The 27,765-nt window shown below is 41.0% G+C and overlaps 1 protein-coding gene across 1 annotated transcript; it reads left to right on the top strand.

Moving 5' to 3' along the window:
* The first annotated feature begins 377 nt into the window (after window positions 1-377).
* vps37d (VPS37D subunit of ESCRT-I) lies at window positions 378-27,765 on the top strand. Its single transcript, XM_048612381.1, has 4 exons — window positions 378-390; window positions 1,564-1,646; window positions 14,833-16,105; window positions 27,027-27,765. The coding sequence occupies exons 1-3, from the start codon at window positions 378-380 to the stop codon at window positions 15,337-15,339; spliced, it is 603 nt and encodes a 200-aa protein (XP_048468338.1). The 3' UTR covers window positions 15,340-16,105; window positions 27,027-27,765.

The raw sequence follows: 27,765 nt of genomic DNA, 5'->3' as shown, positions 1-27,765 counted from the left end.
TTTAGGGTTATTTATAGAATGCTATTGTGATTATTTTTCTCGATCAGTGCAATTTCATTGTATGATTGTATGCAATTGCCTTACTTGTGATACTGTCAACTGGCACCATCTACCACATGAATGTGAAACAGCATTACTGACAGGGTGCTTTTTGTCCTTAACTGTGTTCACTCTGATAGATCCTGAGGGTATTTGAATGACTATATACGTTCACCAGCACTTTAAACAGTTGAGTAATGGAGTTCTGTTCTCAACAACACTATGAGCAGATCAGTTTAAAAGATCAGTTGTAGTTAAGTTCAATGAATGGAACAATGTAAAAGTAACAACACCCTTTGTTGCACCAATATTCTGAGCATGCATATTTGGGAACGGAAATGGAACTATATGGTAATGTTCATTTGGCTCATATGCAATATTAACACTTACAGATCAATGATATAAAGATGAAAAGGTTAAAGAAAACTGCAGAACCTTTCCAGGACAGTGGTTAACATTAAGTTTGATAAAATCTGTGAGAGAGGATGCACATGGCATGTTGATAGAATGGGATTAAAGAGCTAACATCTTCTCTTCCTAATGGGTTGAGTAATGACTAGATGGTCCAAGGCACCACTGATATTGCTGTGAAACCACCAATACCCTAAACTGAAGCAAAATTTCGGCCAGTTTATTCCTCAGCACTCTCTGGATAATTGTCTGTCTCTACTCATGCAACCCTTTCTTATCCGTGCCTGTTAAATAACCCTATGAGATTAAAATTGAGAACTTAAATATGGCAGAAAAAAGAACCTCTACCAGTAAGAAGAGATAGCAAGAACTGCAGATGCTGGAGTCAGAGGCAACACAGTATGGAGCTGGAGGAACACAGCAGGCCAGGCAGCATCAAAGGAGCAGGAAAGATGACGGTTTGGGCTGGGAGCTGCCTTCAGAATTTCTGAAGAAGGGTTCCAACCTGAAGCATCAACTTTCCTGCTCCTCTGATGCTGCCTGGCCTGCTGTGTTCCTCCAGCTCCACACTGCGTTGTCTCTACCAGTAAGAATCCACTTACCAACCAAGCAGCACTCTCCTGTCATGCAGTATAAATGTTGTTCTCCGTTTACTTTGGTATTTCTTGTGAACTGTCCTGAGGAGAGTGCAAGACAGAAAGTTTCAACAAATGGTGCCTTTTTTCTGTAATGTGAAAGTTCCATACTACCAAATGGCTAATTGAGGATCAGCTACGATCCGATCAAATGGCACAGCACGTATGGGGGCCAATGGCTTAACCCTGCTCCTGGTTTGCATATTTGTACAACTGATTGGAAGATGGAGTGTGAGGCTTTTGGTGACTCTTCATGCCAGGTGCTGATTCTCAACTTTCAAACAGTCACTGTAAGAGGATGTGAAATTGTCGTTTTGCTCAGAAATCACCAAGTTGGTCACTGGGTGTTAACAGAACCCTGGTGGAATCTGTCTGAAGGACCTTCTTTTGAGGAATTACAGGAGATGCAGTATGTGTTACTACATTGCATCCCATCCCAATCCACTGATGTGACTGAGAACAGTTTATGTCCACACAGCTGCCTACCTGGAAAGATACAGCCCCAAGACTGCGCTGGAGATCCTGCAGAGGGAGGCTATCAAAAATGAAGAGGAATCTGAGGTGAGGCTTTAACAAAACTAACAGCCCAGCAGGCCCCTTTCTGATAGACCTTAACCCTACGTCGCAACATGCAAACCTGAAAAGCAGGTGACACTAATGTATGTTGTGCAGCAAAATTAATACTCAAATAGCCCACTACGTACGTAGTTTGTTCTTTTTAATTATCTACTTCAAATGAGTTTATTGTTATCAACGCACAAAAGTTGCTGGAATACCTCAGTAGGTCTGGCAGCATATATGAAGAAAAATCAGAGTTAACGTTACAGGTCTGGTGACCCTTCCTCAGAACATTTCTGAGGGTCACAAGGCCCGCAACATTAACTCTGATATTTCTTCACATATGCTGCCGGACCTACTGAGCTATTCCAGCAATTTCTGTTTTGTTTTTGATTTACAGTATTCGCAGTTCTTTCGGTTTTTATTTAGAGTTTACTGTTATGGTGCATAAAGGAATTAAAGGGTTATCAGGGATAGGTAGGAGAGTGCAGTAAAGGCACAGTCTGATAAGCCATGTTCTCATTGAAAGGCAGAGCAGATATGAGGGAATTAATAGCCTATACCTGCTCCTTATGCACATCTTCGCATATTCATAAAGACTAGAAGCCATCAGTGTTAGAAATGCAAGTTCCTTTAAAAGTAAATCAGAACAGCTTAACTTATTTAAGAGCAAGTAATGTTTATTGGACTTTATATTTGAGACCTGTTCCTTGAGGTGCAGTGGTAGCATTCCTATCCCTGGACCAGGAGGCCCAGGTTTGAGTCCCACCTGCTCCAGAGGTGTGTAACAACAGGTTGATTGGGGGAAAAAAAGTCAAATTTTAAAAAAGGCTGCTTTCTGGGGAGCTTGTGGCATGGTAGTAGTGTCCATACCTCTGAGCTAGGACGTGTAATTACAACTATAAATTGGTTGTTTAGAAAATATTTTTTAAAAAGGCTTTACCTTCCCCTGTGGCAAGTTGGCTTCTGAACAGGGCAAGGAATCAGAAGGGATAGGTGCAAACTGGTGTTTGTGCTTTACTACAGATTTACAGTGAATCTCTGAAAAGCAGTCTCTTGCTGGCTAATCTAATTTTTGGGTATCAGTGTGATAAACACAAGCCCCATATAGAGAAATAAAAGGGGTTAAATCTGACTGGCGAAAGGGATATTGAAAAGACTAGAGACATGGAATTATCTGCTGATCCTCAGCAATAATTACAAATTTAGGTTGTGTTCCCTTTGGATTGGACTGTCAGGTTAAGAGATATGAAGAAAATAAATGAAGTACACCTGAAATCAAACCCTTTAGGTTAATTGATTTGACCCAGAATGGGTCTAATTTGATGTTTACACCTCTCAATCAAATGAGGGAGCACTGTCTGTTATCTTAATATTTCTGCAGCTCTGTTACATTTGAGGTTATGGGTTCAAACCCAGTTTTGGATCTGAGCATTTAATCCTTGCTGTTTCTTCAGGGTGTTCTGCAGTGCTGGACAAGATGTTGAAATGAGGTTCTGACAGCTCATTCAGTTATATAGCAACCATTTGTGATGTCATTCACAGAACAGGAGGATATTTTCCGTTGTCCTGACCTCAAATCTATAACAGATTAAATTGTCACTTATCCCGCTCCTACTGATATTGTTATATATAGAACTTCAGAGGTTATGTCTTCATTATTTTCACACTCTCCCCCTGAAGAATAATAAGAAGTAGTGAAGAATTTGCAAGCTGATTAACAGCCTGACAGACAGGCTCAACACAGACATGAAGGCACTATCGTTTGAGGGTCGTATAAATACTTTTTTCAATGGTTATAGCAGAAGGCTTTATTTGCTCCAACATCTTATATAGTAGAGGTCTTTCTGTTGGGGAACCTGGCTGAAGGGCATTCACATATATTCTAATGGTTGTTAACATAGGTTTTGAAGCATGGCTCTGGTCTACATATGTCAGGATTGCGAAGAGTAGTATTTGAAACCTTCCTAATATTAAATTGGAGGAAATTTCTGCTCATCCAAATGTTGGATTGCAGTGTGATACTTCAGTAACAATGGAGTTATTAAGAGAGATAGTGGTGAGTCAGACCTTGGTGTTATTAGTGAGCACATGAAAACTAATCCTGGGCTCACTAATGATGGTGCCAATATTACATTTTGTAACATATTGTGATGTATATTTTGATATAACACTAAGTTTCCATGTAATTTATGGATCATTTCTCTGTTTTAATTTATTGGAGTGTGTGATGAATAATTATCAGGTTTTGGTCTACCTATGACCTCGTTATACTCTAAATTTCTTATTTTTGGTTCAGTTCCTACATTTGAAATAACGTATTGTGGATTCCTTTGTTGTCACTTCAACTCCATGCTCTTTTGTTATTAAACAAGCTGCATGGGCTTTCTGTACCTCCCAGGCACTGGCGCGCTCCTGAAGTCTTGTCATATCCATCTCCTATTCCAGATTTCCTGATGTCAGTAAGCAGCTGTAGCCAATTTTACTTTCACAAACAGTGTCTGTTTTCTCCTTGAGGCTGCCCCACTGTGTCCTAGTGGCTCTGACCCCCTTTTTGAGATTTTGATGAAACTGGACAAAGAGAAAAATCATACTAAAAGTCTTTACCAAATCTGGAAAACCAGTCTTTTGTTGGCCCATGTGCATTAAGATTTTAATAAAACAGGTAACCTCTTCTATAATGATCTGTATAAAGCTAGGCATTGTCAACTTGATGACAAATGATATAGGAATCCCAGGAGGATTCAGGACAGCTGGTTGGTGGAGGATTTGTGAGTCTCACCTGCTCTGGGTGAGAGACCATGTTGAATATTTATGTACTGAACAGTACAAAAGGAAAGACATCCGAATCCCTTTGGAAATAATTAAATGATTTGAGCGGATTTGGGAAAGCATAAGGGGTGTGGAGGTAACATTGATCCTGCCCTCACCCAACAGATACCAGTGTTACAAGTTTTGAAAAAAATTGCATCATGCCTCATGACACATTGTGCTCTCCTTATGCGGTCACGATGTCAATTCACATGGCAACTAATTTTCACGTAGTGATACCCAAACAAATGTACAGTTAATTTGTTTCATGTTGATTTTGCTTGAGGCAGAATCGTTGACAAGAGAATACCCTGGTCTCAAATTGTGGTTTAGAACATTTAACAACTACTGAACAGAGCCCTGATTTAACAATCAACCGAATATAGCAGCTTTATCAGACTTAACCCAATGTCAGACTGTTGTGGGTTCACTGCAGGTTTGAATCACTTAGCAGAACAGTTGAGCCTTCTGTGCAGTATTTATTTTCCAACAGAAACCATTAAGAAGTGATTAACTGGTCATCCCTCTCTTTATTATTTGGAATCCTACCGTATGTAAATTGGCTATTGCCTGCGTATATCACATTGGTTATAAACCATTCTGGGATGTCCTGAAGATTTGAGAGGCACTGTATCCATGTAAGTTAATTCATTCTCTGATAATACAGCACTCTGTTCTGTTTGAGATGGTTCTGTTAACTTCTTTATAGTTGTTAATCTCATGAAACTCAGTGATCACAATTTACAAGATAGTTACAGATAAGGATCTGAGGAAGGGTCACCAGACCCGAAATGTTAACTCAGTTTTCTCCTCCACAGATGCTGCCAGATCTGCTGAGCTTTTCCAGCAACATTGTTTTTGTTACAGATAAGGATAAGACTGGTCTTTGAATGAAAGTGCTAAATTGGAGGAAAGCTAAATGACAACAGTATTAGGCAGGAACTAGAGAAATTAGATCGAGGGTGGCTGTTTGAGGGTAAATCCACATCTGACATGTGGGAGTAAGGCTGGTTGATCAGAGTTCAGGACCAGCACGTTCCTGTGAGGAAGAAAGATAAAGATGACAAGATTCAGTAAGAGATAGTAGGAACTGCAGATGCTGGAGAATCCGAGACAACAAGGTGCAGAGCTGGATGAACACAGCAGGCCAAGCAGCATCATAGGAGCAAAAAGGCTGACGTTTCGAGCCTAGACCCTTCATCAGAAAAAGGTTCAGTAACCCTGGATCACAAGAGATATTGAAAGTCTAGTCAAAAGGAAAAAGGAAGCATATGTAAGGTTTAGGAAACTGATATCAGGCTAGGTCCTTGAGGAATATAAAGGCAGCAGGAAAGAGCTTAAACAAGGAATGAGGAGGGCTAAAAGGGGCCATTCAATGTCCTTGGCAAGTGAGATTAAGAAGAATCCCAAGGCATTTTATACATATATCAGGAGCAAGTAGGTAGCCAGGGAAAGGGTAAGTCCAATCAATGGCAAAGGAGGAAATTTACATGTGGAGTCAGATGAAGTTGTTGAGGTCCTTAAAGAGTACTTTGCATCGGTATTCACCAAAGAGAAGGACATGGACAATGGTAAGATTAGGGAGAGTAATGTTGATATTCTAAGGCATATTAGAATATGATGATGTTAAGGAGGAGCTGTTAGGCATCTCAAAAACCATTAAAGTAGATAGGTTCCCAGGGCCTGATGGAGATACTGAGGGAGGTAAGGGAGGAGATTGCTGGGGCTTCAACTGAGATCTTTCTATCCTCAGGCGAGGTCCTACAAGACTGAAGAATGAGCAATGTTGTTCCTTTGTTTAAGAAGGGCAACAGGGATAATCCAGGAGTATAGGCCGGTGAGCCTTACATCATAGAACACAGAACAGTACAGCACAGTATAGGCCCTTCGGCCCACGATGTGATAGAGAATATCAGTGACAGAGAAATTATTGGAGAAGATACTTAGCGACAGGATTTACTTGCATTTAGAAAATAATGAACCTATTAACAGCAGTCAGCACAGCTTTGTGTTGGGAGGTCTTGTCTCACAAATTTGATTGAGTTTTTTGAGGGAGTGTTGCTGAACAAAGAGACCTTGGAGTGCAGGTTAATAGTTCCTTGAAATTGGGGTTGCAGGTAGATAGCGTGATGAAGGAGAAGTTTGATATGCTTGCCTTTATTGGTCAGTGCATCGAGTATAGGAGTTGGGAGGTCATGTTGCAGTTGTACAGGACATTGGTTAGGCCACTCTTGGAATATTGCATGCATTTCTGGTCTCCCTGCTATAGGAAGGTTGTTCGAAACTTGAAAGGGTTCAGAAAAGATTTACAAGGATGTTGCCAGGTTTGGAGGGTTTGAGCTATAGGGAGAAGCTGAATAGTCTGGGCCTATTTTCCCTGGGGCATTGGAGGCTTAGGGGTGACCTTATAGAGGTTTATAAAATAATGAGGGGCATGGCTAGGGTAAATAGACAAGGTCTTTTTCCCAGGATGGGGAAGTCCAAAGTTAGAGGGCAAGGTTTAAGGTGAAAGGGGAAAGACTTTAAAGAGACCTAAGGGGCAACTTTTTCACACAGAGGGTGGTGCATGTGAGCTGCCAGAGGAAGTGATTGAGGCTGGTACAATTAGCAAATTTTAAAGGCATCCTGATGGGTATATGAATAGGAAGGTTATAGAGGGATATTGGCCAAATGCTGGCAAATGGGACTAGATTAATTTACGATATATGGTCCGCCTGGATGACTTAGATCGAAGGGTCTGTTTCTGTGCTGTATGAGTCTATGAGTCTGACTGTATGAGTCTATGACTCTAAGTGACAAAGATGTTTAATGAAGGTATGGCAGTGGAAGTTATCTATTTTACTGAAGCATTTAGTAAGGTTCCTCATGGCATGCTGGTCCTGAAGATTAAGTCACATAGTATCCAGGGTGTGTTGGTAAGATGGGTACAAAATTAGCTTGGTCACAGAAAACAGAAGGTAGTTGTAGAGAAGTGTTTTTTTGACTGGAGATCTGTGACCAGTGGTGTTCTGTAAGGATCAGTACTGGGACTTCTGTTGTTTGTAATATATGTATAATATATATATGAAACTTATTTGGATGAAAATTTAGGGGTGCTCTGATTAGTAAGTCTGCAGACAACATGAAAATTGGTGGAGTTGTGAATTGTGCGGAAGGTTGTCAAAGGATACAGCAGAATATAGATTAGTTGCAAAGTTAGACGGAGAAGTGGCAGATGGAGTTTAATATAGACAAATGTGAAGTGATGCATTTTGGGAGGCCAATTGCAAGAGGACTCTTGGGAGGATTAATATACAGAGGAATCTTGATGTCCAAGTCCATAGCTCCCTGAAAGAGCAACACAAGTGGACAGGAGGTAAAGAAGGCATATGGCGTGCACTGCTTTCTCGTTTGGGGTATTGATTATAAAAGTTAGCAAATCATGTTACAGCTGTATAAAAGTTTAGTTAGGGCAGATTTGGAGTATTGTGTGTAGTTCTGGTTGCCACATCATAGGAAGGATGTGGAGTCTTTGGAGAGGCTGCAAAAAAGATTTACCAGGATGTTTTCTTCTTAATTCATTCATGGGATATGATCATCACTGGCTGAGCCAGCATTCCTAGTCTCCCTTGAGAAGGTGGTGGTGAGCTGTCACTTTGAACCGCTGCAGTCTGGTTGACAAACACCTATGTGTTTGTTGATGGCTTTCTTCATGGAGTACGACAATTCTAGGAATCATCAAACACGTAGAGCTCGACCCCATATACACTCCACTGCGAAGGGAAACTGGAAGTGAGGTAATCCAGCTCAATGGACTCAATGGAGTTTAAATAACAGTCAGGAAAACACAACAGTGCTTCATCGGAGGCTTCACTGATGATGTTACCCAGCAGGGTAACGAAACTTCTGCATAACAACGAACTAGCTCGGCGAGTCAACCAACTGCAATATCCACAACCCAAGCTACAAATCTACTCTAAAACCTTAGAGAGATTGTTATCTTTACACCATGCCACCCAGCACTCTATCTCTTTCCTGTATTCTGCCTCATCATTGTTTGAGATTTGGCCTACAATGGTCGTGTTGTCAGCAAACTTGTAAGTGGAATTTGGCCACACCGTCATGAGTGTACAGGGAGTGTACAGTAAGGGGCTGAGTACGCAGCCTTGCAGGGCACTGGTGTTGAGGTTTATTGTGGAGGAGATGTTGTTGCCTATTTTCACCGATTACGGCCTGTGGGCCAGGAAGTCAAGGATCCAGTTGCGGAGGACGAAGCAGAGGCCTTGGAGTTTGGAGATTAGTTTGCTTGGAGTTATGGTGTTGAAGGTAGAACTGTAGTCAATTGTGGGAGCCTAACTCAGGCATCATTGTTATTCAGGTGTTCCACGGATGAGTATAGGGCCAGGGAGATGACGTCTGCCATGAACCTGTTGTGATGGTAGGTGAATTGCAAGGGATCAAGGGAGGCTGGAGTTGATGTGACCCACAACTAACCTCTCAAAGCACTCCATAATTGTGGAGGTCAGAGCCACCAGCGGTATGTCAGCATGTTTCCATATTCTCTGGCACAATGATATAGTTCCAAGCCATGGTGTTGTGTGACTTGGCAAGGAACTTGCAGATTTTGGTGTTCCCATGTATCTGCTGTCCTTGAACTTCTAGGTGGTAGAACTCATGTGTTTGGAAGGTACTATCGAAGAAGCTTTGAATTTCTGCAGCACATCTTGTGGATGTTCTACATTATGTTATGTACATCAGGGTAAAAGCAGTGAATGTTGAAAGTGGGGAAAAGGCACCAGTCAAGCAGACTGCTTTGTCCTAGATGATGTCAGGCTTTTTGAGTGTTGTTGGAAGTACACTTAGTCAGAAAAGTGGAGTGTATTCCACTACACTCCTGTCTTGTGCCTTGAAAATGACGAATAGGTACTGGGGAGACAGGACATGAGCTATTCACCATAGAGTGCCTAGTTTCTGATCTGCGCTTGTAGACACAGTATGTATCTAGGTCCAGTTCAGTTTCTGGTCAATGGTAACCCCTAGGATGTTGATAATGGGAGATTTGACAATTCCAATGAATAACAGGTGGAAATGGCTAGATTCTCTCTTGTTAAAGATGTTCATTGCCTGGCATTTGTGTAGCATGAATGTTGCTTGCCATTTGTCAGCTGAAGCCTGCATGCTGTTCAGACCTTGCTGCTTCAGTACCTGCGGAATCACTAACAGCGCTGAACATTGTATAACCATTCAGTAAATATCCCCACTTCTTATGATGGAGAGAAGATCATTTAGGAAACAGTTAAAGATGTTTGGTTCTAGACACCATCCTGAAGAACTTCTGCAGAAATGTCCTTCCTGGTGACCCTTCCTCATTAGTGACTTTTCTTCACAGATGCTGCGAGATCTGCTGAGCTTTTCCAGCAACTTCTGTTTTTGTTCCTAATTTACAGCATCCACAGTTCTTTTGTTTTTTTTCTCCAGTACCTTAAGCCACTTTGTGAGATTGTTTGGAGTAAATTGAATTGACTGTCCTATCACAACAGGAAAACAGAAAATAATTGACTTCGAAAGAAAATGGAATTGTATTTCTTAGATATAAAAATACCAAGAAGTGACTAGATAGAGGCATCAAGGAGTCTTAGTCCCTTTTTCCCTTTGGTTTGATGTCCATTTCTCCCTTAAATCAGCCTTATGAGTGTTGTACATTAAAGGCCTATATAAATGTAATTTATTGTTGTTTGCATCAGTCAGTGAGTCAGACAGTGACAGTGGTTGCATTATTTTAAGGCCTAGCGGTGCTATGGCTAGAGTCAATCTTGTCCCCACTCTGTTCAAGGTCTTTGTCTAACCCTCTGATCCTAAAAAAACACAAGCCTTATTGATAGCTTGATCTGCTGTCTAATTGTTAGTACATAATGGAGATTCAGTAAGCAAATCATTACATTCTTATCAAATGACTGAAATTTAATATGTGCCCAAAGGAGTTTCAAAAATTTCCTTGACTAATTAAGGTTAATAAGGAGATATACCAAAGATGAAACTTGAGGCCCCAATGGATAGAGGAATGGAGTAAGTGCTCATCATATGCACTTTTCAAGTACAATCTTCAAAGCCTTGAAGCCTGAAACAAGTGTTTACAAAGAAACAATCTTATTTCAGTCTCACTACACAAACTGACACTTCCAATACCTTGAAGAAGACACATAGGCAGGTGTTATACCATATTTTGCAACCTCAGGAAGCTGTGGTCCACATAGTGCTCACCCGAGTGGTACGGTGCACCAGATATCTCAAAGGTTCCCTGGCTGCAGAACATAGACATACAGGAAGGTGCTGTCCAAAACTCCTTTCTAATTTGTTACTAGCACAATATTTCATCCAGGAAGTGATACCACCATCATGCCCTACCCCATCATACTGAATAATGAGCTAGCTGTGTTGTGGTTTTGAAATTGGTTTAAAACGAAATTTCTGATTTGAGTTGCATCTCTAAACATATTTTCTTTGCTATAAAGAGAAGTAATTTTTCACTGCCACTCATTGTTTAAATTGGTGGGAGGGAAATCTAACCCAGATCATGACAATACAGGGCAATTTGGGTAATTAACAAAAGCTGAACAACAGCTTCAAGACATTGACACAGTCTGAATAAACCTGAAACTATACAATGTCAAAAATCACACAACACCAGGCTATAATCCAACAGGTTTATTTGAAAACACAAGCTTTCAGAGTCTCGCTTCTTCTTCAGGTGTCAGTCAGGTGTCAGAAACAGTAAGACTCCGAAAGCTTGTGTCTTCAAATAAACCTGTTGGACTATAACCTGACATCATGTGATTTTTGACCTTGTCCGCCCCAGTCCAACACCGGCACCTCCACATCATGAAACCATACAGACAGCCCTGAATCTAGTTTTATAGTGTATAATAAAGTGAAAGATGCAGCCTTGTCAAAATTTAAACTGCAAGTAAAACCAACATTCTATGACTGGAGTATCCTGATTGAAAACAAAATCACTTGGCAGATTTTCCTTCGTTTATTGCAGAGATTTGCATGATCTTTTGGATATATTTTGCTGCTCATTCTGCCCTTAGCTGGCACACTTTGGGCTGGTCCACTTGTGTAGACTTCAGGACTCCAGCTGTGGGATTAAATGGTGTCCGTAACCTAAACTTACCAGCAGTGAGACCAATTTAGCTTCCTTTTGCTAGGCAGCCTGTGAGCATGCCATCCGGTTAAATTGGGCAGTGCCAAACAATGCGTTTGTAGCTCTAGAAAACCCCACAGGGAGAAATGCTTACTGCTGCAGCAAATCAAGGACCTTGAGGGTCCCTCAACACAGAGATATGCCCATAACAACTGCACCATCAAGTAAATAAACAGTGTCCACATCTGGTCAGGGGATAGTTGCTGGGGGAAAAATGCTCTTACAGTAAGGCCTGCAGCCACATCTATAGTTATCACAGCCAAGAAAATCCATACTGGGCAGCTTTTCAAAATGCACCCTTGCCCCCAGTCCCACCTCTTCAGGCTTTCAGCCAGGGCCAGTCACCATTCCAATTATGGAATGTAGTCACATGAGGGGAGTGGGGAGTTGACCAGGTGGCATGTGAACAGTGCCCCCCAAACGGCATTTTAATTTGCTCGATGGACACTTAGTCATCAAGCTACACTCCACTCCCCCATTCCCCTCCACTCACCCACTTCCTGCCCCTCCCCAACACTGCCATGCCTGCAGAAGACACCACCATGAAAATAGACTCGAGGCAGGGATATGGTCCCTCGCCAGCATTACACCTGGTAGCTATAAATTGACAAAATGCCAAACTTGAACTCTATGGCAAAACCCAGTCATTTCACTTTGGACTGGGTATCATGTTGCTGAAAGAGTTAGGGTCCAGTTGTTGCTCGACTTGATGGCATATAACTTTAGTTAAAAACTATGTGTGATAGGTTTTTGTGTTTTGGATTTGTATTTGATTATTGACGAATTGGGTGTCAGATTACTGCGGGTTTTAGCATCACATGGCTGGAATTTAGCTGACATAGAATTTGGTGTCTGGTTGTGGGCTTGCTTCTCCACTGGCTGCTAGCTGTAAGGTTGGCTGTCTTGTTTTCCATTTGTGGCTCAGTCTTTGGTCTGTGCTAATGTAGCTCATTTCAGTTGCAAATCTGAGGAGGAAAATGAAGCAAGCTAAGTTCCAGCTGGTATGACTGCCCAACTTTGTCCAATCCTATTTAATAATCTTTGAATGCTTGCTGTTATTACTCAGATTCCAGAAGACGACCTCTTCCATGGAACAACACAAGCACATGAGTCAGGCAAGGAAGAGAAGACATGCTGGGAAAAATAATCTGGGAATTGCTAACAAAAACAGTTTTCCAAATATTTCATAGTTAGGGGTTTCTTCATCAGTAGTTTCTGTGACCATTTCTTTCACTCATCGATATATGTGTAGGTCTGAAAGATTGCAAGTTGTTCATGATGATGAAGTTGGTGAAGTTGTTCCCTGTGTAATATCTCCCTACTTTATCTCCAAATTTACGGATGACACTAAGCTGGGTGGTGGAGGATGCTAAGAGGCTGCAGGGTGACTTGGACAGACTGGCTGAATAGGCAAATAATTGGCAAATGCAATATAATGTGGATAAATGTGAGGTTATCCACTTTGGTTGCAAAAACAGGAAGGCAGATTATTATCTGAATGGTGGTAGTTTAGGAAAAGCTGAGGTGTAATGAGACCTGGGTGTTATGGTGGAATAGTTGCTGAAAGTTGGCATGCAGGTGCAGCAGGCAAGGAGGAAAGCTAATGGCACGCTGGCCTTCACAGCGAGAGGATTTGAGTATCGGAGTAAGGATGTCTTGCTGCAGTTATACAGGGCCTTAGTGAGGCCACACCTTGAGTATTGTGTGCAGTTTTGGTCTCCTAGTCTGGGGAAGGGCATTCTTGCTATTGAGGGAGTCCAGGAAAGGTTCATCAGACTGATTCCTGGGATGGCAGGACTGACGTGAGGAAAGAATGGATCGACTGGGCTTGTACTTGCTAGAATTTATAAGAATGAGGGGGCGATCTCATAGAAACATATAAAATCCTGATGGGACTGGGCAGACCAGTTGCGGGAAGAATGTTCTCAATGTTGGGGAAGTCCAGAACACAGGTCCAGGTCACAGTCGAAGAATAAGGGGTAAGCCATTTCAGGGCTGAGATGAAGAAGAATTTCTTCACTCAGAGAGGTATGAACCTGTGAAATTGTCTCCCACAGGAAGCTGTTGGGGCCGGCTCATTAGACACATTCAAGAGGGAGCTGAACATGGCCCTTAAGGCTGCAGGGATCAAGGGGTATGGAGAGAAAGCAGGAATGGGATACTGAGATTGCATGATCAGCCACAATTATATTGAATGGCTGTGCAGGCTTGAAGGGCTGAGTGGCCTATTCCTACACCTATTTTCTATGCTTCAATGTTTCCATGTAATGTCACCTTGTTATAACCAGGATATAGCTATGTTGTAAGTATAAATGTAACTGAGGAGAATTAAAAGAAACAAACGGTAAACTGGAAATAGGATTTATAGAAAAGAATATAGTGCATAACTGCACAGAAGGAGGTCATTTGGCCTAACAAATCTATGCCAGCTCTCCATGAAGCAAACCAGTTCATCCCATTTCCCTGCTCTATCTTATTGCCCTACAAGTATTTTTCTCAAATGCCCATACAATTTCAGTTTGAAATCATTGATTGTCTTCACTCCTGCCACTCATGTACACATAAAAGCACCACAGACCATACAATAAAAGTTTTACGATGACAGAACTGAAAGATTATTGTATCCTATATCCTCAATATATCCTATTTCCTTAGTTCTGTTAAAAAATAGTTTGGATTTGTGGGAAGAAGCAACTGAAGCTCCCAGCTTATCTCTTTTCCACAGTTGCATTTACATTGCTCTCTAGTTCATTACATCTTGGCTACATGAAAGTGACATTATACAGGAAGGAACTTCACTGCTGTAAACACAACATCATAAACCACAGTAATAGCAGAATGAGTACTTCCACCGTAACTCAACTCAACTGCCACATTTTAATGTGGATTTGGTCCACATAATGAGTTTATCGATATCACTAAACTTTTAATTTCATGCCTTCAGGTTAGATTTGCTGAGACACTTGTTGTGTAATATTCAGTTCCACCCATTGTGTCAAAGAAACTACCATATTATGTGTTGACCTCTCTCACTCTTTGCCTCCTAGATGTTTCAATAGGCTCAGAACTGAAGGTCACCAAATCTGCTCTGATTCACTTCCTCCGGCAGCGTATTTCCACATCCTGTCTCTGCTTTAGAGATCATATTCTCTGCTTTAGAATCAAAGTATATAATACAGTTATTTTTCTTTACAGGAAATCACTGACACATTTTTGGCTGGTAAGGTGTCATTGGAAAGTTTTCTGGAGAGGTTCCACAGGACCAGAAAAGTTTGCCACATGAGAAAGACGCAAGTGGAGAAGCTCCAGGACCTGATAAAAAACGACAGGAAGAAGAATCAGCAACAGGTGGTGCATCAACGGCTGGAGCATCGAGTGGCTTCACGTAATGTCCCTCCTCGTTTGCAAAATGGACCCATGGCCCATGGGCTGCACCAACGCTCTGGTTTTGTGCCTGCCATTGAGGTAACGTCCCGAGCTGCAAGCCCATTCTCCATGCCTTCACCTCTCCCTCAGAGCAAGAACCTGCCTCCTCTCAGCTCGCGGGAGCGTCAGCCTGTGGTTTCACGTCCCAACACTCCATTCACACCCCAGGGCTTTCGCTCGGGCCTGCGCATGCTGGGACAGCTACCCATCTGGACTCCAAGGCCATTTAAGCTTCAGCGAGCACACCCAGTGCAGAAGCAACCTCCTTACCGATAGGAATACCGAAAATTACACTGGCCAGATCAAATTGCAGGTGGCAAAAGATGGAATGATACATGGAAGGGCAAGAAACCATGTTTAAAACAACTTACATGGCAAAGAGAGAGCAAATGAAATGAATGCTTAAATGCTAAACATTTGTTTGGGGATGAAAGAGATATTCATATTGTGCCCTCTAGGTTTCTGAGTGGCCAAGCAATATGGTTCTCACAACAGAGGGTGAAGGCCTCATGCCTACTTCAGCAACATGAGCACAAACGATTACCTCCAAGTTTCTGGATGTAGGAACAACACTTTTCATTTCTGCTAATGTTATTGAATATGAACAAAACTTGGCCATGGCTGAATGAGAAAACATCCCTCCATTTTCACCAGATGCAATTTTCTACTATTTTAGTTCTTTTTCTTGGGAGGATGCAGCTTACTTTACAAATCCATCTATTTCCAGGGAGACCCCAGCTACTAGCCTTGATTATATCAGCCCAGGGAAATGAATAGATATTTGACAGACTTGGCAATTTTTATTTAATTTGTTATGTAACTACTACCTGATGGACTTAATGAGCTGGAGAAATGGAACCCTAAAAGGAAATTCATCTGACCTCTAAGCATAGCCAACAGATTGAGTTCTACAGATGCCAGAGGAACATAGATTTGTGTAAAGAAACTGGGCAATATTCCTCTGATCTAATTGCGTCAGTATTGTTTTGCTGTGTCTTGGTTCCTGTTGGGTTTTGCACAGACCATCATCAAACTGGTCCAGGTAATTGCTAATGCAGCTCAAACGGTCTCTTAGATCCACCCTGACAATAAACCAATGCAGCATCTATTTGAAGATCTCCCTCTGACAGTCATTAAACAAGAATGGACAGGCCAGATTCTGGTAATCTTCAGAATTTCCCCATGGTACTTGTCAGTGTGTGGCTACCTGTCTTTGAACTGGCCTGTCCATTTTGTTGTGGCTAAGTGTCATTCTCAGGAATGAAAGTCAGTCAAGTAAATGTCCATTTTAGAACTGCTGCATAATTTTTGAAAGGTCTGCATGCATAAAGGAATACATTCATTAGTGGGCTCAGATTGCACTTATGCATATGCGAATGAATCAGTTTTACCAGCACATACAAGAAAACCTAACTCAGATGCACACACTCATAGACATTTCTGCCCCCCAACTTTTAAAGGTGCTACACTCCATCTGCTTTTTCAAATCCTTATGACACAGTTCATACTGGAACCAGAGTAGCACAGCTTCTTCCACCTGAACTGTAATGACCCAAAAATACATAATATTGTGATGCTGGACAAACAATGTCATGTTTCAAAATGACACACTTTGTTACAGATTTCAGAATGTCTTTAAGGAACAGAAAACAAATCATTGGCCTGCAAACTGAAATTTACAAGTAGTTATAAAAAGTATTTTCCATCTAAGGTGCATGGATGTCAATGACCCACCATTTATCATGATAACTGTTCACCAATGTCCTTTCTTACAGGCATCAGAGAATGAAGTGGATAGATCATGCACAACAAAAAGGAATTAGAGGGAGCATTGATTATAATTGTGTTGTGAATGAATTTGACAAGAGGGCACAGTGGTAGCACCCTTAAGTCTGGGCCAGAAGCCCAGTGTTCAAATCTCATGCCAGGTGTTGTTGGCCAAAGTGCATTGATAATGTGGCCAAACAGGTTGATTGTCAGCCTGTAAACTCCTCCAATATGCCTAATGGTAGGCAGTAGGAGTGGGGGAGTTTCCTCATCAGCCATCCTTCAGAAGGCAAAGGATAACCTTAAGAGTAGAAAAATCCAAAGGAAGTCCATGACCTACCTCTCAGAAAGACGGACAGGAGATAATAGAGAGGGCAGTGAATGAATTCAACAATTTACAAACAGTTACAGTGATCTGAATTTACATATTTAAATTCACCAGCTTCAACTTGCACTTCCTCCACCATTGATGCACAGTGACAGCAGTGTGTACCATCTGCAAGTGTAGTGAAACTGTAGTGAAATGTAAGATACACTCACCAAGGCTCCCCCAACAACACCTTCCAAACTCATGACCTTTACTACCTATAAGAGCGGTAGATGCAGGAACACCACCTATGTGTTCTCTTCCAAGTCACAAACCATCCTGACTTGGAGCTATATCACTGTTCCTTCACTGTCACGGGGTCACAATCTTGGAACTCCCACCCTAACAGCATTGTGGGTGTCTGTACATCACATGGACTGCAGCAGTTCAAGTAGGCAGCTCACTACTACCCTCTCTGGGATAATTAGGAATGGCCAATATGGAATGAGTGACAACCACATACCATGAACAAATAAAAGAAAATCAGTGTATTAATGAGATAGGCCAGATGAGGTGCTAAATATTTGTTTCAAACCTGAGAATACTGGGGGGAGATGTCACAAAGGGTTTGCTAAATTTAATAAATCTGAGTAAAATGTAGGCATTGAAATCATAACTAAACTTTATTACACATGTAAAAGCAAATGTACACACATACATGGAGTACAGTGTCCAGTTCTGGTTGGCCTGTTATAGGAAGGATATTATTAAGCTGGAGAAGGTACAGATGACTCTTTGACTCTATTTTAAGAGATGCATATAGGTTAACATTTGGTGACATGCACGCATTTAGCGGCCCCTTGGCAGTTTTTGCAGCATTAAAATATATAAGCCAGGAAACTACCTCCGTGTTATCCCATACAGTGTTCTGAGTTAATCATATCGTGGTTAATGGTAAACTTTCTAATACTGGCCTCTGTACACTTGGCACAAGGAAGGGAAAATTAGCCAGAAACCATGTGCAGTGCATCTTGCTGAAAAGTACTTGTGTTTAAATGTCAATAATGATATGTCATCAGCATTTATGCTGCTAGCCCTCACTGACTAGATACACTTGTGAAGAATCTCATTGAGTTACTTGTGAGCTCATGGTGCCCGTTGAACAAGACCTCAATGCATTGTTTTCAAAAAATTTCACCCTTGCCTGTAATTACTTCACGGCCTCACTTGATCCTGTGTCTGAAAAACTGCTCCAGCATTGGCACTCCATCTTGATATTGTTCAATTGCAGTAGCCAATTTATATGTGGTAAACTTCTTCAATCAGTCAACCTGCTTTGAAATAAATAATGGCCACAATACCATGGGAACTCCCCTCCTCTTCCTCATGGAATATGGTTCAGCCATCTGAGAAGACAGAATCTCAGTTTCACTAATTCATCCAAAAGACAGCACCGCTGACAATGCAGCTCTCCTTCAGGACCCACGATGTGGAGGTGCCGGTGCTAGACTGGCATGGACAAGGTCAGAAATCACACAACACCAGGTTATAGTCCGACAGATTTATTTGAAATCAGAAGCTTTAGCAGTGCTGCCCCTTCGTCAGGTGAAGTCAGGTGACTTCAGACCTCCCGCAGTACTGCAGTGAAGTATGAAACTAGATTATGTACTGACATCTGGGTAAGGCTTGAAACAGCAAACTTCTGTCTCTGGAGACCACTGACCTAACAATGAGCCAAGTTATCATTGAAGAGTAATAAATCTAAAAGTTACTGGCCAGCTAGTCTGACATATTAAGTGTAAATGTTTAAAGACACTAAATGGATTGCTTTCACTGTTCGACTAAAGAGCAGAAGACGAGAGGGAGCAATCATGGTGAATTTAAAAGCAATAGGTCATGGTTCACTAATCTTCAGGAATTCTTTGAGGAGGTAGCTATTGGCTAAGCTATGGAGAAATATAATGGATTTGGATTTTCAGAACAAGTTGGCAATTAGAAAATGTTAAAAGGCGGTTAAGATCAGTGAAGTGAATTTGAGATGAATTTCTCGTCGAGAAATCGATTGGCAGTAAAAAATCAAAAGATAGTGAGAAATGGAGGAAATGCAGTATATGTAGGGTGAGCTGGTGAAGGGGGAGCGAGGGGTTTTGTGGGGGTGGGGGTGTTGGGTAGAGTGTTGGTTAGCCTATGTGTAGCAGCAGAGTTCTGTGTCTATCTGTTTTGTATGCCATTTGATTGCAATATTACTGATGGGTATAACACAGTACTCCTGTAAAAAGGATTTGTGTTTAAACAGTGCTTTTAATGACCACCAGGCATCTCAAAAAGTATTTGTACAGCCAATGGCATATTTTATGAAATGTGTGTCACCACTACAATGGAGGAAATGTGGCAGCTAATTTGCAGCCAGCAAACTCCTGCAAAAAGAAATATGATAATGGCCTGAATATTTGTTTATTGTGATGTTGACTGAGGAATAAATATTGGCTAGGACAGCAGGGAGAACATGTCAGCTCTTTGAAATACAGTAGTGCCATAGGATGCAAAAAATCCTATTCTTAGAATTATTAGAAGATAGGAGGCCTTTCACCCCATTTCTGCTGGCCTTCTGAAGGAGCAATTTACCCAGTGCCACTCACTCTATAACCCTGCACATTTTCTTTTGTAGATAATGATTTCCTCTAGAAAGCCTAATTAAAAACAAAGTTTTTTTTAAAAGGAATCTTCCTCATCACTGGTGCATTTCAGAAACTAAACACAGTGTGAAAAGGATTTTCCTGTATGACACGTTTGCTTCTTTTGCCAATTACCGTAAATCTGTGCCCTCGGGTCCTTGGTTCGTTCAACAAAAGGAACAGTTTCCCAAAACTACGCTATTCAGACCCTCTTCATCAATCCTCTCTCGACCTTCTGTTCTATGAGGAAGCAGTCACAACTTTTCTAATTGTGTACATTACCAAAGTTCTTCAGTTCAAAGAAGAACAGGGGAGTTAACACTGGTGTACAGGCTGATAGTTACCTCATTAACAAATACCACCAAAAAGCTGTTTATAGACCATAGAAAATAGAACATAGAACCGTATATCACAGGAATTGATCCTTCGGCCTATGATGTTGTGCCGAACATGACGCCAAATTAAACTAATCCCTTCTGCCTGCTCTTGGTCCATTTCTCTCCAATCCTTTCGTATTCATGCATTTATCTAAAAGTCCCTTGAACTGCCTCCAGCGTATTTGCTTCCACCACCACCCCTGGCAGTACATTCCAGACTCCTACCACACTCTGTGTAAAAAAACCTGCCCCTCACATCTCCTTTGAACGTTCCACCTCTCACCTTTAATGCATGCCCCCTAGAATCAGACATTTCAACTCTGGGAAAAAGGTTCTGACCATCAACCCTATCTATGCATCTCATAACTTTATAGACTTCTATCAAGAAGTTTATCTGGTTATTATCACAGTGTTATTTTGTGAGAGCTGGCCAAGCTCACATTGGCAGTCGTGATTCCTATATTGCAACAGTGACTTCATGTGAAAAGTACGTCTTCAATGGAAGCACTTTGGGGCCTCTTGAAAGGTGCTATATAAATGCAAGTCTCTTTTTTCAGCATGAGCTTTTTTTTTCGACTGTAAATAGTGAATAAAGCAAAGTTGATGTTTAGGAAACAGTCTTGGGAACCAAGTTTTAAAACTTGAAAAAGAAACATATGTTCACCAAGTGCTGGATAAATGAATCATATTCCCTTCACAGTTGGCTGATGGTATGTTAATTACTTGTTTTTACGTCTGATTAGGAAAGAGATTAATAATTATAGGTGGAGACTCAGATCCTATATATTCCATGGAGGTATTGTCTCTGTGGGGAGATGAGAGGAGGTGAGGCAGTGGAGCAGAGTTCTAAAGTGAGGCTTGGAGGATGGTCAATACTTATAGAATTTTTGTTGAATAATTCTCAGACTTCAGGGTTTGAGGCAGAAATACCGCTGTGTAGGATCTTTCAAACTCCACTTATGATTTCTACCTTTGTACTTGTTTTTTTCAAATCTAGATTTCATAACACTTTACATGCAGACAATATTATTACTAGTCTTTAAAGTTTGTTTGTCAATGCACAGCAAAAAATCTCTTATTAGATGCAGACAGAACTGGGAATCTTTCAGTCAAACTTTCACTGAAATCCCAGAGACATCAAATGTTAACAAAGAAAACAAAGTAGGAATTGCAACAGGTGGGTTTAAGGCTATGTGATCAGATCAACTTTATATCACAACAGTTCTGCCATTTAGACCACGAAATGGCACCAACACTGGGACTAATGGAAACCAAGTGGTTGAATTTGCTCAGTGCTTCTCTCAATCGACTGCTGAAACTTTGCAGTAAGCTCAGCAGGAACTCTGCTGCAGTGATGAAGCAGAGAAGTCCTAAGGATATTCATGTCCAAAGCCTCCTGGAATCCCTCACTCCAAAAGTTAACAAAAACAACTTTTTTTCTTATTCTGTGTTATTGATTTATAAAGTTACATTGAGTCCTTGCCAACTCAACATGACCTCAATGATCTTAGCATAATTGCCATTCCTCAGGGCAGTGAATAATCATAAATTTCCAAGTGTCATTGTAAGAGTTGCTTTGGAGACATTAACTGCTTAAACCTGTAGGAGTAGTTAAGGTTGAATTACAATGATTATGGAAGTGATTTCTCTGACATTCAAAGTGACTTTCCTTCTAATCATAGTTTCCCGAATAACCCAAATGACTCAAAACCGTGTGGTCTTTATCTTTATGCCCTATGCTGCACTGTTTGTTACATACTTTGACAATCTCATTTAATGCAAAATCTTGTTGAACCTTCACTATTCCCATATCTACCAGCCTCATTTTTAACTGCAGGCCATTTCCCATCTTCTGTCTGATTGCTTAATGTCCCAAAACTAAGTATCTCTGCAGTTATGTTGACAGGGTAATCGTCTGATGAAAGGTTTTGGAACTGCTGGTAGTGTGGTAAAATAGAAATTTCACCCCTCAAGGGCCATTTGCTTGGATGTGTATCAATAACAAATGAATAGCTGCATACACAGTGAAGAAAGAAAGAACAGCCAATGGAAGATTTCAGACGGGTATCCTGCAGCGTTGCAGGGACTGAGTGATGTCAAACAAGAGGCAACAGATTCATAGAATCCCTACAGTGCAGAAAGAGGCCATTCAGCCCTTTGAGTCCACTAATACCCTCGAAAGAGTATCCCATCCAGACCCAGAGACCCCACTGGTTCATATGTGGAATAATCTGCCAGAGGAAGTGGTAGATGCAGGTAACTAACAACATTTAAAAGACATTTGGACAGGTACATGAATAGGAAAGGTTTAGAGCGATATGGGCCAAATGCAGGCAAGAGGGACTACTTTAGTTTGGAAAACTTGGTCAGCATGGACTAGTTAGACCAAAGGGTCTGTTTCTGTGCTGTATGACTCTATGACACCCTATCCCAGTAACCCCACGTTTACCATAGCTTAGACTGCACATCCCTGAGGAGCACCCTGAAGAAACCCACACAGACATGGGAAGAACATGCAAACTCCACACAGACGGTCACGCAAGGCTGGAATCAAACCCAGGTCCCTGGCACTGTGAGGCAGCAGTGCTAACCACTGAGTTGCTTGGGATTATACTTTTAGAATGAAAGTAGAGATACACAAAAGTTTTTTTTGAATGTCAGCATTCAAACAAAAGTTCTTTTGATAACATTTTTGCAGCAGCATTTTTTTTTGAGTTCCACTTCTTGTTTTCATTCCTTATAAAAATGAAATTAGTTTGTCTTCAAGGACTGGATGTTTCTTTAATTCAAAAGAAGGGACACTTTTGGGACAAGACTCCAATGGTTAATGAATCAATCGCTGATGCAATGTTCTTACTTACATTACATTATCTTGTTAATGCATCATTTACAATTCTTGGAACCACTATTTTAATGAAGACTTTAACCTGTTTAAAATTCTGTTACCACAGCTTTCAGAGAAACTATGCGTGAGTGTAAGTTAACTTTTGTGGAATGCAGAGGGATCTGCTACACACAACTTGTTGTTTAAAACTATCATGCAGTGAGCAATTCAATACTAACATTTACACAATTTCATTTTGAGTTAACTCATCAACTATTGAACTTCCACTTTCTGGGAAAAGCCTATTGTTTGGTTTGGTTAAAGCTATAGGGAAAAGCAAGGCAAAATCATGTTGGTAGTTGTAAGATACACCGTCTGAACCCATAAGACAGTCTTCAAATAAGGGAAAAAGAAGTCAGAAATAGGCCAAAGTATCTTTTTTCATAGCAAGCTTAACGCATTCAGAATTGGTAAGTTGTCAACTGGACAGAAAACAGAGAGTCTTGTCACTTCATCCTCCTCCATTGACTTCTCTGCAGCAGCAAACTCAGGGCAGCAAGAAATACCTGTGAGAGGATCTTACAACGTCCACAGCAAATCTTGGATATGTGAGAGGTCGAGCAAGAAGGAAAAGTTGTACCCTTCACTTCACAGGGCCTGCTGGGTTCCTTGTTATAACCTGATGGTTTGTAACACATAACTTGGCACCTCAGGCAGAGATGTATTTTCATATTCCTAAAGATCAGATCCACTCTTGACAGCACTTAAGTTGTCAGTATCTAATTATAACTCAGTTTCACAAAGAGTTTAGCGGTAAGGCCTCTTGCTACACTTCAACCAATCTTTGACAACAGTCTTTGGTCAAAATATCGCCCTTGATGTCAGAGTTGAACTGCATTGTATCCTGCATCACTCAGGTTAACATAATGTACATCTGTACAAACACAGCATACCCATATCTGGTGCTCCTTTTCTCACTGGCACTTCAATGAAGGAATAATGGAAATGACAGACCATTTCCATGTTTCTCTTGGTCCTCTTGTTGGTGGCTTTCTTTCAACAAAAAAAAATACTCAATATAGAATCATAAAATCCCTACAATGTGGAAGGAGGCCATTTGGCCCATTGAGTCCACATCAACCCTCCAAAGAGCATCTGACCCAGACCCAATCCCTCCTACCCTATCCCTGTAACCCTGCATTTCACATGGACAATCCACCTAATCTGCACATCTTTGGATTGTGAGAGGAAACTGGAGCACTCGGAGGAAACCCACGCAGATATGGGGAGAATGTATAAACTCCACACAGACAGTTGTCCAAAGTTGGAATCAAACCCAGGTCCCTGGCACTGTGAGGCAGCAGTGTTAACCACTGAATGACTGTGCCGCAAACATTAGAATGTGGATTTGAATATTTTCTGCTTTGAGAATTTTCCCATTGTAACCTCGAATTTATCACCAAGGCCTGCTAAGTTCTAATATTCACCCTCGGGACTCATCTGTCATAATTACATGGGTAGAATGTGACCGTGCAGAATGGGGGACAAGTTGAATCTGAAAGTGGATGAAGGTTAGCTTGTGCAGGTGGGGAATTTATTGCATTCACCCTTGTCTGGATATCAAAACAAGAAATTTATTGAGCCCTCATTAGAGGGTTGTGATTTCAGAACGGATCTCCAAGCCTTTATTCCTTAGGCTAAACATTTCAGCTGACAACACCACTGGTGGACTATAGTTTCCAAATCATTTTGTCACCACAGTTAGCATCTGATGATGGTGATTCTGTACCAGGCAGAATGTAGTACAAACCTAATAGAGGTTGCAATCTCTGCCCACGTGTTTGCAAGCCCTACATTTTCAGCTGCTCAGAGAACATCCTATGTCAGAAACAGCTAGTTCAATTCAGTTTATCGTATTGCTTCCTGCCTTTTGCAGCTACATGTGTCCCACTGATGACTGAACTTACTTCTATGTAGACCAGAATATCAGCGATGAACACTGGACATTCCATCACATGGTGCATGAATGTATCAGTTAGATGAAGATAGCTAGAATGCTGTAACATCAATACTCTTGTTTCAAAGATGCTCCAATGATCTTCATGTTTTATCGCCACCATTGAGGCAACTGAGGCCTGTAACATGAACTTGGTCTTTCTGCTGTCTATATCAGCAGACGTGTGGTAGAATGTGGGGGCTGTTGCGGTTTTAATAATTCCTGTGCTGTTGATTGAATTAGTGCTGGTGAGCAGTGCTTCTCCAAACGTGCTGAAGGCGTGCATCATTTTGTGAGTGCCGCTGGGTTTGCAAAACAGCTGAGACAAATATAAAATGCCACTGGGATGGCCAGCATTGACAGCTGAAATATGTTCAGAGAAGGAAGGTATAAAAATAGGACATAATTCCCCACTTATCAGAAACATTAGATCCAAATAAATATTTATATGTGTACACCTGAATCTGGACCTGTTTCAGATTTAAGTGACATGTTCAATAAGCTGTCACTGTGAGTCCTGTAAAAAACAACTTCAATCTACATTTTATTGGACAATATTGTTAAATAGTGCGACAGTCTCAAAGACAATCAAAATGTCTTTTTAAGAAGCTGTTTTGAATTAAACCATAATTAAACCAGTGAGGGGCAGACAATTCTGTTTCTGATAATTCTTAATGAAATCGAATGGTCTTTTTCTGCTCTGTGTTTAATTTACTGAAGCTTCATTGATGTTAAAAGTAGCACAGTGAGGAACATGAAGCCTGTACATTAACTGCTGTTCCAGGGACTATGCCACTATGGAGAATAAAATGTAATTCAATCGGCAAACAGCCACACAATGCTCAAAGCTCAATGTTAAAAGAATGATTGAGGAACCATATGCCTGCATGGTATCCTGTTTGTAAAATGTTCAATACAAAGAAACACTGAGTGTAAAGGTTACAATGAGGTCAGAATTTTACACAGATCACATTAATGACCCATTTAGACTTCCCACTGAATCACACACAATGATCGACTGGGAAGTGTTCTGCTTTGTTGCAGCAATTTCAGACTCTTTGCTGTTGCCTGCAATCTCTCTGCCCTCCTATTGTTTCCTAAGTGTAGGGTTGCTCTGTTCAACTATTCACTCAACACCCAAAGAGAATAGTGTTGAAAAATTCATGGTGATATATTGCCTAATAAATAGTAATGACTTGTAGTGTGTGGAATGGGAAAGTAATTTGTCATGAGAGGACTGTAAGAATTTATATTGTAAGTAAACATTTTGGATTCTGTTTCAGTCTGAAAGATACAGTCTCATCTTTAAGTCCTGCTTTAAAAGAATATAATCACTTGACAGAATTAGATGGTGAAAACTGTGTGTGGTACTAAGCCGTTTGTTGTGTAGGGGTGCAAAGGTCTGAAAGGGTTGTAGCTGTGGCGTCCTTTAAGTATTGCCAAATATGTTGATATCATATGAACGAGGTCATATGAGACTCAGTGACAATGTCTGTCATACCAATATAACTTGTGCCTGGTTGCTATCATGCAATTGACTGTATCTTGTTCAAAACAAGAGCCTCTTCTCAATAGACTACCAAGTGTTTGTCCTCTACCACACCAGACTAACCAAGCCCTGTTAATCCCTACCAGGTAGGAGGATGCATGCGGCAAATCTAATAGATGTATCTTTCTCCAAGGTGAATTATAGTGAGGATCCATCCACTCACATCAGGGAGATTCTAGACTGTACACAGCCAGGTTGGCTGTTGGATACTAGAAATGATCTCAGTGTGTATAGGCAAGTGAGAGAGAAATAAAGCTAACCTGGATTTCATAATCCTGTGGTGATTCCAGTTCACTATTCACAGATTGTGGATCCTTATCCAAGAACTCCTGATCATGGTCCAAGGATTGCTGGTCAGTATTCAAGGATTCCTGATTGGTATTCAGCAATTCGTGGTTGAAATTTTAATATTTGGATGATTAATCTTTTGTCCCACTGACTGATCTAATATATGTGGCTTTTGTTTAGATGAACATCCTTCCAAATGAGCAAGGATGCAGTGTTTTTATAAAAAGTTGGAAAAGACAGCTGATCTACAAGATGGGCGAGTGTTGTAGGAAGTTACAAGATGGACACCTCAACAATGTTGCCAACAAACTGACTTGCATTAGGATAGTTGAAACTGACAACATGCACCATACAACTCAGCTGCGGGAATGGTCAGAGACAAAAAAGGAACTTACTGAAATCAATGATGGAAAAAGGGTGGTGAGGATCTTCTTTTGTTTCAATGGCCTCTTGTTGACTTTGAAAGTGGCAGATTGAAACTCCTTAGTTAATATGGATTGCCTCCATTGTGAATCAATAGTCAGCTACTGCACAATCAACACCTTCCAACCCCCACATCATAATTATAAATTTGCCTGTTGACTACAAAAGGTAATAATAACAGGAAGACCTGTAGGATGGAATAACCTGATCTCTCAGCAGATTTTAAAAACTCAGAGTCTACCTCTCTAACGAATTGGAAGACATCACAGAAATAGAAAATATAAAAATAAAAGAAACTCCAAGTGGCATAGCACGCACTGTGGCAAAGGGTTAAATGCAGTTTAAAAAGAAACTGTTTCCAGAAGTACAAGGAGGTTGACCCACACAGACTGCGACTTTAATACCACCATCAGGATGTATAATTCATTTTACTTATGGACCTTAACTTTTTTCCCAATGCTACAACCCTAACCCTGTAACATGCTTTGTTTGCTTG

The sequence above is a fragment of the Rhincodon typus genome, chromosome 26 (genome assembly GCF_021869965.1).
Source record: "Rhincodon typus isolate 14 chromosome 26, sRhiTyp1.1, whole genome shotgun sequence".
Lineage (NCBI taxonomy): Eukaryota > Metazoa > Chordata > Chondrichthyes > Orectolobiformes > Rhincodontidae > Rhincodon > Rhincodon typus.
This window is presented reverse-complemented; position numbering and strand designations above follow the sequence as displayed.

Excerpts from the sequence above, each read along its gene's own strand:
- vps37d (XM_048612381.1), top strand. Across the intron at positions 1,647-14,832 it reads AAAATGAAGAGGAATCTGAG|GAAATCACTGACACATTTTT; the intron begins GTGAGGCTTTAA and ends TTTTCTTTACAG.